This window comes from Rutidosis leptorrhynchoides, chromosome 5, assembly GCF_046630445.1.
Source record: "Rutidosis leptorrhynchoides isolate AG116_Rl617_1_P2 chromosome 5, CSIRO_AGI_Rlap_v1, whole genome shotgun sequence".
In the NCBI taxonomy this organism is placed as follows: Eukaryota; Viridiplantae; Streptophyta; class Magnoliopsida; order Asterales; family Asteraceae; genus Rutidosis; species Rutidosis leptorrhynchoides.
In genome coordinates, this window is record NC_092337.1 from 67,489,189 (window position 1) to 67,509,507 (window position 20,319).

The 20,319-nt window shown below is 33.7% G+C and overlaps 1 protein-coding gene across 1 annotated transcript; it reads right to left on the reverse strand.

Annotated features, from left to right (window-relative positions):
- Window positions 1-4,174: 4,174 nt before the first annotated feature.
- LOC139850340 (UDP-glucuronate:xylan alpha-glucuronosyltransferase 2) lies at window positions 4,175-7,337 on the reverse strand. The gene is made up of 3 exons (XM_071839922.1): window positions 7,170-7,337; window positions 6,367-7,030; window positions 4,175-5,269 (listed from the first exon to the last, which is right to left on the reverse strand). The coding sequence occupies exons 1-3, from the start codon at window positions 7,335-7,337 to the stop codon at window positions 4,326-4,328; spliced, it is 1,776 nt and encodes a 591-aa protein (XP_071696023.1). The 3' UTR covers window positions 4,175-4,325.
- Between the last annotated feature and the right edge of the window lie 12,982 nt (window positions 7,338-20,319).

Below are 20,319 nucleotides of genomic sequence, written 5' to 3' on the forward strand. Positions count from 1 at the left end.
AATTGCTCGAGTCATAAACATGTATAAAGATAGACCACAAGATTTCATCAAAAGTTTATCAATAGATTCTACGTAACAGAGCACCCTGGTAACTAAACTTAACACTATAGTGATAATTACCACATTCGTTTTAATACACGCAAACCAACGTGTCTTAAACTCAAATAACATACGTCTGTTAAAAGGCTAGCGCTCTAGCTCGGACGGGGATGTCAAGCCCTATGAATCCATATACAATTATTCGCGTCTACCAGTCCATATCCTATGTACTGGCAGCTACTAGTTACCAAAGCTAAGGGATTTTCGGTTTAACTCAGTGTAGAATTTAGTATGTACTTGTGTCTTATTGCGTTTAAAATAAATTGCATGTATTCTCAGCCCAAAAATATTTAAAGTATTTAAAAAGGGAGACTATAACTCACGATTCAATATTGAGACTCAATATTGTAGGCAAATTGCGTAGACGTGATGATGGTAGACGAATGTATGGTTGGCCTTGGATTCAAGAACAATACCCCGAACAATACCCAATATTTCCTTATTTTAAAACGGTTTGAAACCCGAATTAAAAATACCCTCGAATATACTTTATTATTATTAAACTTAAAATTATAATTAAAATTATAAATATAAATTTTAAGTACAGAATAAGAATGAAAAAAAATCGTCGAGCAAAACTGAACTTTTATAGTACTTTTCGATTTACTGTAGCTCATGCGATCGCATGAGTTTTCAGTGTTTTTGCCATGCGACCGCATGGCCGCCTTTTCTGTTTTTGTTTGCTAGTTCGTCGACATCAAATAGTGTTTACTGTAGCAAATAGTGTTTACTGTAGCAAGCAGTGTTTACTGTAGCAAATACTGTTTACTGTAGCAAATAGTGTTTTTACTGTAGCAAATAGTGTTTTACTGTATCAAATAGTGTTTCACTGTAGCAAATAGTGTTTTCACTGTAGCACTGTAGCAAAATACGGTTTTACTGTAGCAAATAGTGTTTTACTGTAGAAATTGTGTTTTACTGTAGCAAAGTAATTTTTACTGTAGCAAATAGGGTTTTAATGTAGGATACATATAATTGTTCATGAATCGTCGAGAGTAATCAAAGGTAATTGTATATATGAAACAGTTCTAAAATTTTGAGACTCAATCTAACAGACTTTGTTTAGCGTGTTAAAATAATAAATCGTATAGAGAATTGGTTTAAATAAGTCAAAAATTTTCGGGTCATCACAGTACCTCCCCGTTAAAGAAAATTTCGTCCCGAAATTTTGAGTAGTACCTGTTTCATGAGCGATATCAGTGAACAAATGTGGATACTTTTGCTTCATCTGATCTTCACGTTCCCAAGTAAACTCGGGTCCTCGTCTTGCGTTCCAACGAACCCTAACTATCGGTATTTTAATTTGTTTTAATTGTTTGACCTCACGGTCCATGATTTCAACAGGTTCTTCGATAAAATGGAGTTTATCATTGATTCGTATTTCGTCAAGAGGAATTACGACATCCTCTTCAGCTAAACATTTCTTCAAATTTGACACGTGAAATGTGTTGTGAACACTACTAAGTTCTTGCGGTAGCTTTAATCGATAAGCAACTGTTCCAATTCTTTCGGTGATTTCAAAGGGTCCTACGTACCTAGGACTTAGCTTTTCTCGTTTACCGAATCGTACAACGCCTTTCCAGGGTGACACTTTCAACATGACTTTGTCGCCCACTTGAAATTCTAGCGGTTTTCTTCTTACATCAGCATAACTCTTTTGGCGACTCATGGCCGTTTTCAATCGCTGTTGTATTTGAATGATCTTTTCGGTGGTTTCGTGAATAATTTCTGGTCCAGTAAGTTGTCTTTCTCCTACTTCACTCCAACATATAGGAGATCTGCACTTTCTACCGTAAAGTGCTTCAAATGGCGCTGCGTTGATGCTCGTATGATAGCTGTTATTGTATGAAAATTCTGCCAACGGTAAGTGTCGATCCCAACTGGTTCCAAAGTCAATCACGCATGCCCGTAACATGTCTTCCAATGTTTGTATTGTTCTTTCACTTTGACCATCTGTCTGTGGGTGATAAGCGGTGCTCATATCTAATCGAGTTTCCAATGCTTTTTGTAATGACTGCCAGAAACGTGATGTGAATTGGGTGTCGCGATCAGATATGATAGAGATGGGTACACCATGCCTGGAAACTACTTCCTTCAAATATAGGCGTGCTAATTTCTCCATACTGTCTGTCTCCTTTATTGGTAGAAAGTGAGCTGATTTAGTTAGACGATCAACTATCACCCAAATAGTATCATGACTACTTGCAGTCCTTGGCAATTTCGTAATGAAATCCATAGTTATTCTTTCCCATTTCCACTGCGGAATTTCTGGTTGTTGCAGTAATCCTGACGGCTTTTGGTGCTCAGCTTTGACCTTTGCACACGTCAAACATTTGCTTACATAAGTAGCAATTTCTGTCTTCATATTAGGCCACCAATAAAACTTCTTGAGATCGTGGTACATTTTCCCGTTTCCTGGGTGAATTGAGTACCTCGTTTTGTGTGCTTCATCTAGTACTAGTTGCCTTAGATTACCATGTTTTGGTACCCATATCCTATCAGCAAAATACAGGGTTCCATCGGCTTTTACTTCAAGCTGTTTTTCTAACCCTCTGCTCATTTCGCCTTTTTCATTTTCTTCTTTTAAAGCCTCTAACTGTGCTGCTTGAATTTGCTTTGTGAGATCAGTACGAATTGTAATATTCAAAGCTCGGACCCTAAGAGGTTTTACTCTTTCTTTTCGACTTAGGGCATCAGCTACAACATTAGCCTTTCCGGGGTGGTAACGGATTTCACAATCGTAATCGTTTAACAACTCTACCCAGCGACGTTGCCTCATATTGAGTTGTTTTTGATCAAAAATATGCTGAAGACTCTTATGGTCGGTGTACACTGTACACTTGGTGCCATATAGATAGTGTCTCCATATTTTGAGTGCAAAAACTACTGCTCCAAGTTCCAAATCGTGCGTCGTATAGTTCTTTTCATGAATTTTTAGTTGTCGTGAGGCGTATGCGATGACTTTTGTGCGTTGCATTAATACAAATAGCACTGTAGCAAAATACGGTTTTACTGTAGCAAATAGTGTTTTACTGTAGCAAATTGTGTTTTACTGTAGCAAAGTAATTTTTACTGTAGCAAATAGGGTTTTACTGTAGGAAAGTCGTTTTTACTTGTACATATATATATATACATACATATAATTGTTCATGAATCGTCGAGAGTAATCAAAGGTAATTGTATATATGAAACAGTTCTAAAATTTTGAGACTCAATCTAACAGACTTTGTTTAGCGTGTTAAAATAATAAATCGTATAGAGAATTGGTTTAAATAAGTCAAAAAATTTCGGGTCATCACAGCACGGTAACGTTTAGTCATTGGTTTTTGAACCGGTGAACGCGAATCTTATATATGGATCCATAGGGTTTGACATCCCCACTCGGGCTAGTCGCTCTAGCATTTAACGGGTGTTTAATACTTCGTGAACATACGCACTCGCCAAGTGTACTTTCAGGGGTTATAAACGTTAAGTCTAGTTACCGGGTGCCCACGGTTATGCATATACTTGTCATACTGTTTTGTTATGCTGTTGCAGCACTGAAATCTCGTGGCCTATCTTACGTTACTATTACAACTTAAACTATAGCTCACCAACATTCGTGTTGACTTTTTAAGCGTGTATTTCTCAGGTGCCTAGAGGTTTATTGCTTCTGCTGTTACACTTGCTGTCATGCTGTTATTGAATTGCTGTTATGGACCTACTGTACTAGTTATCCGCTGCATTACTAGAGATGTCTCAAATTATGAAAATTATGTTTTGCATTCGTAAACTTATGTTATTTTGGAACAATGGTTTGTAATAAGTCTTATGACATGTTATCTTTGTAAAACGTTATCTTTTTAATGAATGCAAATCGGTTTTCAAACAGCATATAGTGTTTGACCTTGTGATGATCCTGTTGTTGATGATCCGTACATGATGGTTTTGTGCGGGGCGTCACAGTTTCGCTATCGCGAAAATGTAAATCCATCAATTAAAATCAAATCAATTACCGTAAAAGAATTATTTATTATTAATTAATTATCTTTATTAAATCAATAATTAACTATAACCCAACTCGTAACCATATATTATATCCGTACATACAGATACATATACATATTTCCTATGTACATCAATAATTCACTACAACAACATGAACAATAAAAAATGTTTAACAAAATCGATCAAAATCAACCAATATTCAAAACATGTAATCGATCATATATATCGGTTTAATTACATCAACCTCGTCGTCTTGGATCGGTAACATTAATCCTCCAATGTTCATCACCAAACCCAATTTTTTTAGCTTGCATTCGATCCCATTTTAGCTCGATCTTTCGTTTTTTACTTAAATTACAATGATTCTTCAATCCTTCATCGATCGTATCGTGAAGTTTCCACCACGTTCGATGCGCAACATCACTTGCATAAACTCTTTGATCATCAATATCCCAATTACAATCATAATCTCTATAACATAACCATGGCTTGAGTCCCAAGTAATGTATCGAATAAAGTTTCGGTGGATCGGCACCAAATAATTGATTCTTCATACTCGATTCAACCGTCGTATTCGACCAAAAATTCTTCAAGAAGTTAACCCTTCTTGGTAATCTATGCCAATACACAAATACCTCATTTAAAAACCCTTGATCACCCCCATTATACGATATAATCTCGTTCGTTTGTTGCATGAAATGCATGAACATACAATTCGATGGTTCGATTACCATAATCCCCGAATTGAAGATCGAATTATCGTTTCCAACTGCTGACATTTGTGGGAATGAGAAGATGAGATCGAGATTACGAAGAACGATGATGTCAGCGTCTATGAAGATGATTTTATCGTAGTCACTGAGTTGCCATAATCGGAACTTGCTATAATTGAACTCGTTGTAAGTGCCAGTTTCAGCTCGTGGGTTGCGAATACGTTCGATGATTTGTATGGTCCAACCAGCGGCTGTTAAAGCTTCGCGTTTAGCGATTGAGATTGAAGTGTCGATGAGGAGAATTAAGTCGCGATTTGTTCCGGTTTTTAGTATTGATTGAGCTAACATGATTGCCCCACAAACATATGATTCTGACGAGTGGAGAACTGTGGCGTAAGCTTCTCGTTTTGTTGATTTTGACTTTGAGTTGACTTTTGTAATTTTTGTTACATCGTATACTTCATCGATTCCTGTTGAAGATAACGTAAGATTTATGTATATGTGCGTAATTGTTTCCATATGATAAATAACTTATAATTATCATTAAATTCTGTATTTTACATTGTTTGGTATTTACACAATATTCTTTTATAAGGTTTTAGAGACCATCTGTGTGATTTTGTCCCTCACATGTCAAACACATGTGAGCATTTAATGAAATTTGACTAACGATCGTTAATAAATTTGACGATATTACCTCAAATGCTTTTTCAAATCATAATCCTTTTTGGCAAAAATTGAAACACGTAATCCTTTTCGGGCATTTGAAAAAGTCATATTACCCTTATTATCAAATTTAATATTATAGGTTATCTTTTCGGGCTAATTGCCATTTGCCCTTTCTTATTACGTATAACGGATAATAATGTCATAATATGTTAATAGTATAGTGGATGATACTCCGTATTCTAATTTCTAATATGATATTAAGATAAGTAGGTAGATTTCTCTTGAAATTCATTCAAATATAGTCGAAAATTGTTGTTAACAAAAAAACTTTTACACTCTCATTCCTAATATTCGACTTTCCTTTTTCTTCCGCTTTTAATAAATACTCAAGAATGACTATATTTTCTAAATTAATCCGTTTCTTTTACTTTCCGATGAAAAAACTCAGAATGAAATGAAGGACTTCACGATTTCACATAAGAGTGTTATAGAGCTTTTTTCATCTTTAAAAAAAAAAAAAAAAAAAAAAAAAAAAAAAAAAAAGTTTTGCACCTTTATAATCTTGTAGGTGAAAAGCTAACTTTTCACTAAGACTTGGATGTATACCAAACAATGTCCTTTGCATGAAGTCTCAACTACTTTAAAGTTCAAACAATGATGTGCTTCCCACCCCCAATCACCTACTATACCATATCCTTCTATATTTTTTATTTTTTAGATGATGATTTCCTTTATCAACTAAGAACCGATTACAACCAACATGATAGTGATAAAACCTTTAATTAGTTGTTGACTTGTTGTATTAGTCTTCTAAGAGTTAAAGTTGTGACAAGAATTATCTTAGGCTGTTATATGAACAATTTAAGTTAATTTAAACAAAAAATAGTAAAAATTATACCTTTTTCCCATAGAGGCAAAGCCAACTTGCAAGTACCAACAGGCAACTCAACCTTCTGTTCCAATCTCTTAATATCAGGTTCATAATACCACCAATTACCATCATGCACCAACATATCATCACACCTAAAAATCTCCAACATTGGCCTACATTTGCTCAAAACAACCACTTTTGGCTTCATATTCCAACTCTTCCTCCCTCTCCTCACCACCAAATTCGCCGCTATAAGATGCAATTGTAGCCGAAAAACATCTCTAGCCCACCCTTCATTCGGATACTTACACGGTACCTTGACAACTATCATGTCCATGTACCCGTATTTCTTGTAAACCGGCATAGGAATTTCGGGACACATTGTTCCATGCATCTCTTCTTCTTCATCTATCCACTCCGGAAACAAATCTTTCCATTCAAAGTAATCGGATACCTTTTCAAACGCTATAGGAATCGTCTTTCCTAAAACGTTCCAATCGCTTAAATCCTCACCTTCCATATTCACCATTCCCATTCTCATTCCTCTCCCCATAAAACCACTTGCATTCAAGAAACTTGGCCTTTCTCTTTTCACCATTTTCCTTACAACACTATTTTTCTTTGAATGATTACTACTTGACTTTATTTCATCTTCTAACAACACCGCTTTCATCTTGTATCCGGTTTCCACCTAATTAACAAACAAAAAGGTGCCACAATGATAAAAAAAAAAAATGTACAAAAACAATATATATGAATACAAATTGCCCGAAAAACTTGCATTCAGTAATGCAAGTTTTTTAGGCAAGTAGGGTGCCAGCTCACCTTACCTTGTGATGGCAATCACGGAGTGAGCAACGAACATAAGCCGTTGCGTTTTCTTGATACGCCGAGGTTGATGGCCAAAGAAGGAGGGTGGCATAAATAATAAGAAAACAAGATAGGAAAACAAGATTGATCCTAATGACTAAAGATTTAGAAGGTGTTACCTTCCACATTTTTCTTGAAATTGAATGGGGGAAACAAGACTCCAAAATTGGTGAATCTGATCCTAAGTACTAATTTTTTTGTTTACTGGACTTGATATAAACGGGAATGGGAAGAGGTTAGAATTGAATTTTAATCAAAGAAAAATATGTAGTAGTTGAAGGTCTCCAAGTGTCAAATTTTTGAGAACCACAATGAACAATATTCTTGATTTGCTGACTTGCACGAAATATATGTAAAGTTGGTTTTTATGGCGAATTGGCCATGGTTCCTAAACGTACGTGTTAGTGAGATTCCAAAAGTGCCCATCACGTTTGGCTTCTTCAAATAAACATGAACTTCTATTTATTTTAATTAGCACCAATAATAATTTAAGATAATAACATATGATTTAGAAACCTTTTACGGTATTATTGTAGTTGTAGCTAAAAATAATACAGAGTAAACAATGCTTTGGAGGTAATCAATAGGAGTATTAATAGGGCAAATGACCCGAAAAGGTAACATAAATTATCTAATAATTTGACAATAAAGATAATGCCCAATTTGCTAATGCCCGATAAGGATTACAATTTTTAATTTGGCACAGAAAGGACTATGAATTGAAAACGTGTTAAATTTGGGGTACCATCGTCAAATTTATTAACGTTCGTCAGTAAAAAATACATGGTTGGTCCCTGAAGTTGGTTAATAAGTTGCACCAAACATCCTCTTTATCATCTTCATCATCAGCTTCAATCCCAATCTTCATCTTCTTCTTGCAAATAATCGGGGCAAGGTTCCGACCACCACCACCGCCACTAATCCCGTCGAAACCACCACCGCCGCCACTTGTTTCACTGTGTAACGACCCGGCTTTTTCGACTTGCTTTTGTGCTTTGTGCTTTCACGAAACTGCGTATATGTGCGTACTGAGCTAGTTTATGCTCTGGGATCTTATTTAATGATTAATTACTTTGGTTAATATCTTACAACGTGCTATTAAGTGTGTAATCACTTAACTTGATCCCCGAAAGCTTTTACGACCGTTGGTGTCACTTGACGTTTGAAACGAGCTATGTATTTCGGTACACGTTTAACTTTGGTCATACTCGGAATATTATGACTACGAAACACTAATTGTTATTTTATAATAGCAATTACTTGAGTTTTTGGATGCTTAATTACGCTTAGTAATTTACTAGAGCACACTAGTTAGTCTTGTTGGACTTTCTACCTTGTTGGACTTTAGCCCACCCTACACTAGCTATTGGACTATTTAATTAGCCCAATTATAATAAGTTAGTGATCCATAATAATGAAAGACAAATGCCCATTTATTAGAGGGAACATACTAGCATTTTTGTTAAGCATTATCCTTAATGTTGCATGGGATCCTAACATAAGCACCAACTTTAGACAACCATTAACCAAAAAGCAAAAGTTGTCCCCCACTTGTCCCCCTCCGTACCTACAGTTTTGATACCCTCCCCATACCCTCACTTCCTATAAATACCAAGCTTATCCCATTCATTTCACACTTGATTTCATTTACAAATTACACACACTTACTCTCTAATTCTCTCTCTAGTCTTTCTCACTCTAAAAAGTGTAAGTTTTAAATTTTTCTTATTCTTCTTTTCTTCTTCATAAAGTCGACATCATCATCATCATTTAATGGATCTAGCTTTTAGCTTTTGATCTTGTTATATCTTGTAGATTCAAACTTGGGTTTGAATCCTTCAAGAACATGAAAGATTCAAGCTTTCTAGCTTGGAATCTTCATTTACTTGTTAGATCTAGCTTGTGATTTCTTTATTTTATTATAAAGATCAAAACTTGTGTTTATGATCTTCATGTATCTTAAAGATCCAAGCTTTATGCTTCAAGATCTTCAAGAACACTAAAGATCCAAGCTTTCTAGCTCAGGGTTTCATTAATATGTTAAAGATCTTAGCTTTTTAGCTTATGGTCTCATTACTTTCATTATTTTGTTAAAGATTTTAGCTTTCTAGCTTATGGTCTCATTAATCTTGTAAAGATCCAAGCTTTCTAGCTTAGAGTTTTTTTAATACTTGAGATCTAAGTTATTATTGTAGATCTCACTTACTTGGAACCTTTTTGTGTTTGTTGTGATGATAAAGATCAAGTCTTCATCATCATATATGATGGAGATGCATAAACTTGTGTAAAATGGACAAAGGTTGAAGATTTATTGGATCTATGCAATAAAGAAAAATCTTGATGGTCAAAACTTGTAGGATGATAGATTTTACTCTTAGTTGTTTATTGATGGTTGAACCTTGGTCAAAGTGATGCTAAAACATCAACGAGTTGTACACTTGAAGCCAGTGGCGGATCCAGAATTTTTTCCCACCGGGGGCGAAATTTTTTTTAAAACCATAGCAATTTTTTTGAGTAAAATATGGAGGTTTTGGGGCAAAAAATTGAAGTTTTTAGGCAAAATTTGAACATTTGTGGGTAAAATTTGAAGGTTTTGGGTCAAAATTTGGAGAATTTTGAACAAAATTTGAAGGTTTTGGGGCAAAATATAAAGCTTTTGGGGCAAAAAAAAAAATTCACCGGGGGTAAAGTCGAAAAATCCAAAATTTTTACACTAAAATTTCGAAATCCACCGGGGGCGGGCGCCCCCCCTCCTTACACTCTAGATCCGCCTCTGCTTGAAGCTTACAAGCATCAAGGATGAGAACCGTGATGAGCATCAAGCACCAAGAACCTCACCGGAGCATTTGTTTGCTGATTTTCGGGGTCTGATCAGACTTATGGGCTTCTAGAAAATTGATTGTCAGATAGTTCGTTTCGAGTAGATGACTTTTCGTTTAGGTGTCGACTTAATCCGATATACGGTTTAGGATTTATAGCCTTCCGAAAGTCACTACGCCTTTGTAACGTTGTGCTGAAATTTCTGACCTACTAGCACTTAAACCGTCGCCACGGTCAAACGAAGACGAGTTAGGTTCTGAAAATTGGTCAGCTGTTATAGGACTCACATATGGAGCCATGACCACTAACTACGCGTCTTTTCGATTTTTATAGAGGTCGTAACAGCTGTCCGAAGTCAGCCTTTTATTTCGATCTCTATTCTTGCTAAACTTACCTTAGTGTTGATGAATGATGATGATAATGATGATGTTGATGATGACACTTAAACTTAATTTATTCACTTTTAAACTTTTGAGATGACGTACTGACCTAGTGACCTTTGACTTAGGTTGACGACCTTTCGGACCGACTTACTACCTGCATACGTTTCATATCGACTTTTACTGCTTATTCACTGTGAGTTATAGCTTCCCTTTTTACTTATACTATTCTTGGGACTGAAAATACATGCGTTTTTTATGTTTTACTTACTTGACACGAGTACTTAAACTTTACATATGTGTGGGTTATATAACGGCATAAACTTTCCCCTTAGCACGGTAACGTTTAATTATTGATATTTGAACCGGTGAACGCGAATATTAGATATGGATCCATAGGGTTTGACATCCCCACTCGGGCTAGTCGCGCTAGCATTTAACGGGTGTTTAATACTTCAAGGACATACGCACTCTCCAAGTGTACTTTTAGGGGGTATTATTATTACGTTAAGTTAGTTACCGGGTGCCCATGGTTAAGCATATACTTTATCTTACTGTTTTGAAACGCTGTTTGAAGCACTGAAATCTCGTGGTCTACATTACGTTACTGATTACAAACAAACTATAGCTCACCAACATTCGTGTTGACTTTTTAAGCGTGTATTTCTCAGGTGCTTAGACGTTGTTGCTTCCGCTGTTAGACTTGCTGTCTTGGTGTTATAGACTTGCTGTTATGGACCTGCTGTGTTAGATTTCCGCTGCATTACTTAGAGATGTCTCAATCATGAAACTTTTATTGTGCATTTGCAACTTACGTTATTTTCAAACAATGGCTTTGTAACGACCTTTGTGTCACTTACTTATGTTAATGCTTCTATTCATAGGAAGCACGTTATCTTTTGTAAAACGTTATCTTTTATGAATGTAAAACTAGGTTTTCAAACAGCATATAGTGTTTGACCTTGTAATGGTCCTGTTGTTGATGAACCGTACACGATGGTTTTGTACGGGGCGTCACACACTGAAAAATCGAAATCGGATCTAAACCTTTTAAAATCAAAATCAAAGTTTGTGGTGGTCTGAAATTGTTAAATCGGAATCGAAGGTTCGAACGCAGTGGCGAGTTCCGGTTGTGGTGAATATTCAGATCGTGTCGAGTTCCGGTGAAAGCAATGGCGGAGTTCCGTTGATTTCTCAAATCGAGGCGGAGTTCCGGTTGTGGTGATTATTCATCCGAGTTTACTGATCCGAACATCCAATTTTCTGATTTGAGCTCGTTTTATTTGTCAGAAGTTAATCAAGTACAGTTGTTAAGTTTTCAACTACAATTGACATTGTTGTTGATGAAATTTAGGGAATAATTTTGAGGTATTATGCATTATTAAGTTGTTAAGTGTAGTTTAATTAGTTTTAGACTTTGGTCCACTGATTGTGTTTCAATATGACAAAAATTAGTAAATTTTTTTTTTTTTGTTGATTTTAAAGGTACAAAGTGTTGAAGAGGGGGGCCAAAATTCGAGGGTTCAACGTTCTTCAAAGAGGGCAAGAGTAGCTGAGATCAAGTTTAGTATGAAGGATTAGGTTTAGTATTCGTTTATATTATGAGTTTTTTTTAAAACTTTATCACATGTTAAAACAAGGTATGAAGAAGATGACGAAGATAATAGAGAGGATGTTGGTGCAATTTTTTAACAAACTTCAGGGACCAATCGTGTGTTTTTTACTAACGATCGTTATGATATCTGACGATGTTACCCCCATTTCACACTTTTTGAAATCGTAGTTCTTTTCTGTACCAAATAAAAAATCGTAATTCTTTTTGGGCATTAGCAAATTGGGCGTTAACTTTATTATCAAATTAGATAACTTAGATTATTTTTTCAGACCATTTATTATATTAATATCAATATATGTAACTTTTTTTTTTTTTGAAAAGCAAGGAATTTTATATAAAACTATCAATGTCTTACAAAAGGCTACGACCGTACATAAGAAAGGCCCAGCCAAAAACATCACAAACTACAACAAGGGTGCAAAGGCTGCAACCCACACGAAATTTACAAATTTAAATACAAAGAAGGGTTTGTGAGCCAACTAATCCAATCGATGCTTTTGTCCTTGATCCTATCCGAAATCCATTCATACGACTTCACTTGAATTTCATTAAGTAAAACCGGAACACTCCAACCTTTATTTTGAAACACCATCATATTTCGATTCCTCCATAAGTAATAAGGACATACCCATTCGACGGCTTGCCAAATTTTTAAGCCGAGAGAGGACATGGCATGCGGCGAATTACCATGGAGGAAGTCGGAAAAATTTGTTTGAGAACAAACACCAAAATTCCACCACTTGAATACTCGTTCCACACATCCAAAGATTGCTTACATTTTATTAACGTATGATCAATCAATTCGAGATCATCATCGCATAGCGGGCACCGGACAGTATAAAGATCAATGCATCTTTTATGAGTTCGATCCGAACCGGAATGCGCTTCTTCAAGGCTCTCCTCACAAATATTTCAACCTTTTTTGGTACACGGTTATTTCTTAATGTTTTTTGTAAGGAGTGATTTGTGTTGCCAAGAATTTGCACATCAAGTAACGAAGACAACCTTTTAATCGTAAATAGACCATTGTTTGCAAGCACCCACCTCCAAAATTCATGAGCATTAAAATCGAAAGAAAATGACCGCACCAGATTTTCAACTTCACCTAATTCATTCGATGTTCTCCCCGTTGGATCCCGAAACCAAACCCAATGAAACTGAACTGAAGACACCGTTGTTATTGTGGACTGATCGCGCACGTACTGTAATTCGATTCGGATGTAGATAATATTACTCCTTAGTAAAGTGTTTCTAAATGGGGGCTTTGTTTTTTTTTTTTTTTTTTTTTTTTTTTTTTTTTTTTCCCTATTGTCGTTTATGTTATAGTATTAAGTTGTATTTAATTTAATTTTTTAATTAGTCAATTTTTTTAAATATTAGCATTTGAATTTTATTTTATTTTTAGTAATTTATATACTATTTAATAGGCAAAAACCGTGAATAGTAATCAGTGGCACTTTCGGCTTTTCACTTTTTTTTTTTTTTGGTGTTTTCACCTTTTTTTTTTCCTTTTTCCAAAAAAAAAACCCAAACTTTGTTCTAAAATTAATAGCGGCTCCTCAAACAGGGGGTAAAGTGTCAAATAATCATTTTCATAAAAAATCTTAACTAAACTCTACCCAAATATTCAACGGATCATATCTTCTCGCTCGTAACGAGTTAAATTTTTCCGACACCATCGTTAAACTCGAAATAATTTTAGGAACACAATGTCACTAACTATACGCAAAACGGATGCTTTTTAAAAAACGCTAAATATTTGAGGTACTTTTCATACACGTTGATTTTGCGTTAAATTTTTAAAAGTCGACAACTCCATAGCGAAACGCGAAGATGCACATATATTGTTAATTTAAAATAACATTTAAATCTTTCACGGATTATACCTTTTAGTTCGACTCGAGTTGCGCTTCAACGACATCGTCGTTAGCCACGAAATAATTTTACAAACTAAACGCAATAAAATACATTGAAAACCGAACCCCGGCGCGAAGCGAGGGTTCGTAAACTAGTTCAATCCAATATTTAATTTTTTAATGTATTTATTGATTAGTTATATTTGTGATTTGTAATATTTGGAAAAATTAAGAATTCGTTAGACGCACCAAAGCTGTTCGAAATACGGAGTAATAAACATGTACAGGGGTATAACAGTAAATATGCAACAATGATAATGTTGGTATGTAACGCATGGCCAACAACTCATTAGTTCAGTTGTCAACTTTCTAAGTTTTCTAATGAGAGATGAAATGTCACTATTAGCGTTACGAAATAGCGAAGCTACCATCAACCTAATAATAATAATTTATATAAACATGGACCATAATTTACTTACTTATAGTTATCAAATAATAAATGTAACAGATTCAATCTAGCATCATAACTTAGAAATTTAATCGACTAAAAGTTATGAAATGGTCGATGCTAAGCCCATAATCAGCACACAAGTAAAAAGAGAGATAAAAAAGAGGGAAACTAATATTAATATTTAATATAAATTATGATTGATTATCTTGATAATTGATCTCTAATTTAATTTGTAAATTTTATTATTTGTTAATTATTTATGAATTATACACATTACTCGATCGTCTTCTCCAAAATTATAGTCATGTTATCATTTTCGCATTCAATTAAAAAATTCAACTTCACCTATGTAGCCAAGAGGAAAATAAAAAAGGATATGAAAAATAGAACGTTGAAACTATTTTAACAAAATTTCTTAATATAAGATGAAAATTCTTCTGTAACTTTTCCGCTAAAATGAACCTTATATATTACAGAGTATGACTTATTCTCCAAGTCCTAAAATTCTATTTTATGTAATTTTCACATAAAGTTATCATAATCACTTAAAGTTAACATTATTTGATGAGTTGCAAAAGGGTGAACTTGAAGTTGCCCATTGAAAGCTAGAATTTTTTTTTGAAATAGTAATATTTTTTAATATGTTTACAAAACTAGAAATTTTGAAAAAAACTTTACAAAACTAGTAAAACCGGAGTTTCAAACTCCGGTTTGGCCAAATCGGTGTTCCAAAGTCCGGTTTCTATCTACTTTGACCACATGGCAGAGTGACATGGCAAACCGGACTTTGAAACACCGGTTTGCCACGTGGTTTTTTTTTTTTTTTTTTTTTTTTAGGAATTCTGGGATGAGCTCATTTATTTTTTTAGAAAAAAGTTTTAATTATTTTTGCTAGATTTAGGGGACGAATATCAATTATTAATAAGCTAATTTGAAACTTCTTTTAATGTAGTATGAGAAGTCATCATGTCATCTACGCATTATTTAACTATATATATATATATATATATATATATATATATATATATATATATATATATATATATATATATATATATATATATATAACTTTTAAAACAATTAAAATTATTTTCTAAACAAATAAACGAGCTCATCCCAAAATCCTTAAAAAAACAAAAAAAAAAAAAAAAAAATTCCACGTGGCAAACCGGTGTTTCAAAGTCCGGTTTGCCATGTCACTCTGCCATGTGGGCAAAGTAGATAGAAACCGGACTTTGGAACACCGGTTTGGCCCAAACCGGAGTTTGAAATTCCGGTTTTACTAGTTTTGTAAAGATTTTTTCCAAATTTCTAGTTTTATAAACATATTAAAAAATATTACTATTTCAAAAAAAAATTCTTGAAAGCTACCATGCTAGCATGGTTGGAAAAGGGTTTCAACAGTTGATCCCATACGAATTTTTTTGTCTCGTGGTTAAACCTAGAACCATAGGTACATTATTGGCGTTACTCAAAATTAATCCTTTCGTCAACTCGACATGCATCAACAATGTTTTTCTTAATGGCACTTTACACGAGCATGTATATATGTCACAACCTCCGGACTTTATTGACTCCAGAATTCCTTTTTATTGACTCAACAAAGCTATCTAAGATTTCCTTCACGCATGTGTAAACTCAACAAAGCTATCTAAGAGCTAAAACAAGCTCTCAAGGCGTGTGCAATGAACATGCTACTTTTTTACAAAGTTATTGATTCAAGAGATCATTGTCGGATTTATCATTATTTATTAATCTCACTTGAGGTGCACCCATATATCTCATTGTCTATGTTGATGACATTGTTCTCACAAGCCTCGACACAACTCTTTTAAACGAGTTCATTCAATGTTTAGCCAATAAATTTTCCCATAAAGATCTTGGAGATCTCTCATAGTTCCTTGGTGTTTGAAGTCATCCCATTCACGAAGGACTTATTTTTGAGTCAACAAAAGTAAATTGTTCATCCTATCGGTCACGCAAAGTGTTGAGTCCCCAAAATAATTAAGAATTTAATTATGATAAAACAGCAATTATGTACATTAAAGTGTTATGTGCAGCCATCACATGTTTATTTATGTATAGACAACATTTGTTGATGTGTCAAGTGTGCCAGTATGCTGCCTAGTCTACCAGCACAAGGTAGGCAGTATTCTTCAATAAGCACAGGATGTGTGCCCAACAAATTACGAAGATCAAGTGAACCAGTAGAAGAACCAGTATAGCTGGTAGCAGCATACAACACTTAGACAAACTATGCTCCATTACAAGAATAGTGGTTTCTTGTATGGTCTACATCAATTGTACTGTAACGACCCAACCCGTTATCCTTCCAAAAACGTGCCATAAATTTTTTTTTCCCTGAAACAACACATCTGGACGGCGTCCAGTTATCTGGACGGCGTCCAGCTCTGAAGGACTGGACGACGTCCAAGCCCTTTAGACGGCGTCCAAATGGTCTGCCAGATTCTGATCAGTTTTACAATTACACGCGGGCGAAAAACCCGCTTCCCGACACTTTTAAACCAAAACACTTTCACAATATGTTATAATAGTTAAGCCAAAGAGTTTTTCACAATAAAACCGAGTTTTACAACACCGGGCCCACATCGACCCAAGTTACCACAAAGTGACCATTTCGACCCAATTTAGTTTATATAAAACATAGACCGAGCATGGGATTGGGGATACGCTACCCAATCCTAATCAAATCCAAAAGCAAGTCTTCTAAAGCAAACTACGCAAGTTCACTAGTTCCCACGCTTACCCGAGCCACCGCATCCATGCAATCTATAAAAATGTAAACAACGAGAGGGTAAGCTAACGCTTAGTGAGTGAGAATATACTACATACATATATATGCATAAAATGGACACGTGTAACGACCCGGATTTTTCCGCTAATATATATAAGATTAATATTTACATAATTAAATGTTTCCAACATGTTAAGCAATCCAACTTGTTAAGACTTGTCTATTTGAAATGAATTTCATACAAACGTTTGGCCACCCAGTTTGTCTGACGATTCACGAACGTCATAACGTGTAATAATTATTTAATGGAATATATATATGGATATATATATTTATAAATTGTTAAAATGATATTTAAGTATTTCATTAAGTATATTAACAATTGGTTATATATATAAAATGAGACTACTAACTTAAAGACTTCAAAACAATATACATATATGTAATGTTTTTCGACGTCTTAAACCCTAATTTAAACTAAATGTATATGTATTGTATTAAGATGTATTAATACACTTTTGAAAGACTTAAATACATATATCAACATAATTATACTCAACAAAGATAGCTATACTCATAATCTCATTCAACTCTATCAAGAATTCTACTCGTATTTATTCGGTATTTATACCCGTATCATACCTAGCTTCTCAATGTAATTACTATTGGTATATACATACCAAATCATTGATCTTAGCAGCCCTCAATCAGTTGTTAGACATGTATAGATATGATGGAGACTTGTGGGAACCATCCTTTGTCATTAACCATGACTTATTTGTAACAAAACAAAACTATACATATCATATATCTATATCTATATTCACATGTGTATATATACACATCTCATTTCATTTACATCTTCATTTTAACTCACTCTTAAACACATACTCAAAGTATTCAGCAACCTTTCATCATATATCTCATAAACCACTTCAAGAACAAGCTTAAAACATCATAACAAGAATCATTCAAGAACATATCAAGATAACCTTCCAACATGAAAAAGTTTACTTCCAGTCTTTCAAGCTAACTCAACAACTCTTTAGGATCACTAATTCTACTTTCTTTCCAGTAGATTTTCATCTTATAATCAAGGTAAGAATTATATATAAGCTTTAGTTCAATTCATATACTTATAACTATCTTATTTCAAGATAGAATTCTTATTCAAACTTTTGTTCATTTCATGATTTTACTTCAAGAATTCCAAGCCATCAAGGGTATCTTTGAACTCAAGATATTCTCCTTATTTTTCCAGCAACTTTGTTCATTTGATTTGAGGTAGTAGCCTTATTCATAATCTTATTCGATTCATATTCACATAGCTATCTAATTTTTAGTTATAACTAATAACAACAAGAACATAGTTTAGATTATTTCTAAACTTATTTGCAAATAAACTTAATCCTTCTAACTTGACTTTTAAAATACTTCAACACATGTATTATGACAGTATATCAAGCTAACATAAGGATATAAAACTTGTAAACACGAAGAACACCTTAAAATTGAATATACGCCGTCTTATCGAACGAGGGCTGTTTTGGGTTTAATTTTAAAAACCTATCTTAAACTTTGAATTAAAATATTTCCTTTGGTGAAAAATCTTATTTTATATGGATATGAAATATATTCAAAATTCATGGTTAAACTCTAAGTGGAAGTATATTTTTCAAAAGGGTCATCAAGATGTCGTTTTTACGACGGATATGACTATCTTCTCTTATTTGACACCTAAGCTGTATTTTTGACTATAAACCTATACTTTTTCTGTTAAGATTAATAATGTTGAGTTCGATACGAAACCATGGCAACTCGAATCACTTAAAATGGATTTGTAACGAAGAAATTATGGGTAAAACAAATTGGATATTTTTCTTAATTTTTAGCTACGGACATGATTTATAAAAATGGATGCTAACATTATCCTAGCTAACTTACCTTGTATCCTACATGTATTTATACATGTCTTGTTCCCGAACTTATGGAAATACAATTTATAATAGTCGTGATTAAGTTCTACGACAATATATTATAGTCTTAATAAAGATCGTAAGGCACCATATATATATATATATATATATATATATATATATATATATATATATATATATATATATATATATATATATATATATATATATATATATATATGACTTGATCACCGTGGATTCGTATACAAAGTTTTGACATATCATTTTGAGTTCTTCTATATATATTATTGGAACGAACTATTAGACACCATTGGCAGTAATCTCGAGTTAGCTGTGGGTCGAAGTGGATTCCAAAATATTATATACTTTGAGTTGTGATCGAGCCTGAGACATGTATACAATGGGTCGCGGATTGCTTCAGACAATATACATATTATATGTCTTATTATATTAAGACAATATATTATAGTGTTAGTGAATTCTAACACAATATACGCATTTATATTTATATATATATTTATACTATTGGACTACGAACGTTAGACTACTAACAATGGACAATTAAAATTATCACAAAGTATCATAAGTATGGAATATTAATTATATATTATATATATATATATATATATATATATATATATATATATATATATATATATATATATATATATATATATATATATATATATATATATATATATATATATATATATATATATATATATATATATATATATATCTTGACACAAGAATATTATTATTAGGTTCGTGAATTTGTCAAAAGGCCAAGTCTTATCACCATCTATTCGAAAATCATCACAAGTGAGTTATAGTCTCATTTTTACTATCTAAATTATTTTGGGATGAGAATACATGCAAAATTTATAAATGTTTTACAAAGTAAGCACAAGTTCATGGAACTACATTCTACGATTGTTTTGTTATACCGGATATCTGTACTTATTATTATTATGCTTGATAACCTAAGAATTAGTGAAAAACACTAATTGACGCGAATCCTAAAGGTAGATCTACGGGCACCAACCACCCCCATTTTCGAATAGTGGAAATGCTTTAGTACTTCGAAGGGTTCTTGTCATACATTTGAATAGTGGAATGTATGATGCCAGATATCTTAAGCGCTCTATGTTAAGGTCGGTTACCAGGCGACTCATCGTATGAATGATTTTTGCAGTTGTAATGATCCTGTGCATTTAATTAAATGAAATCTTGTGGCTTATTAAATGTTATGATTATTATATAGAAATTAAACCTATGACTCACCAACATTTTTTT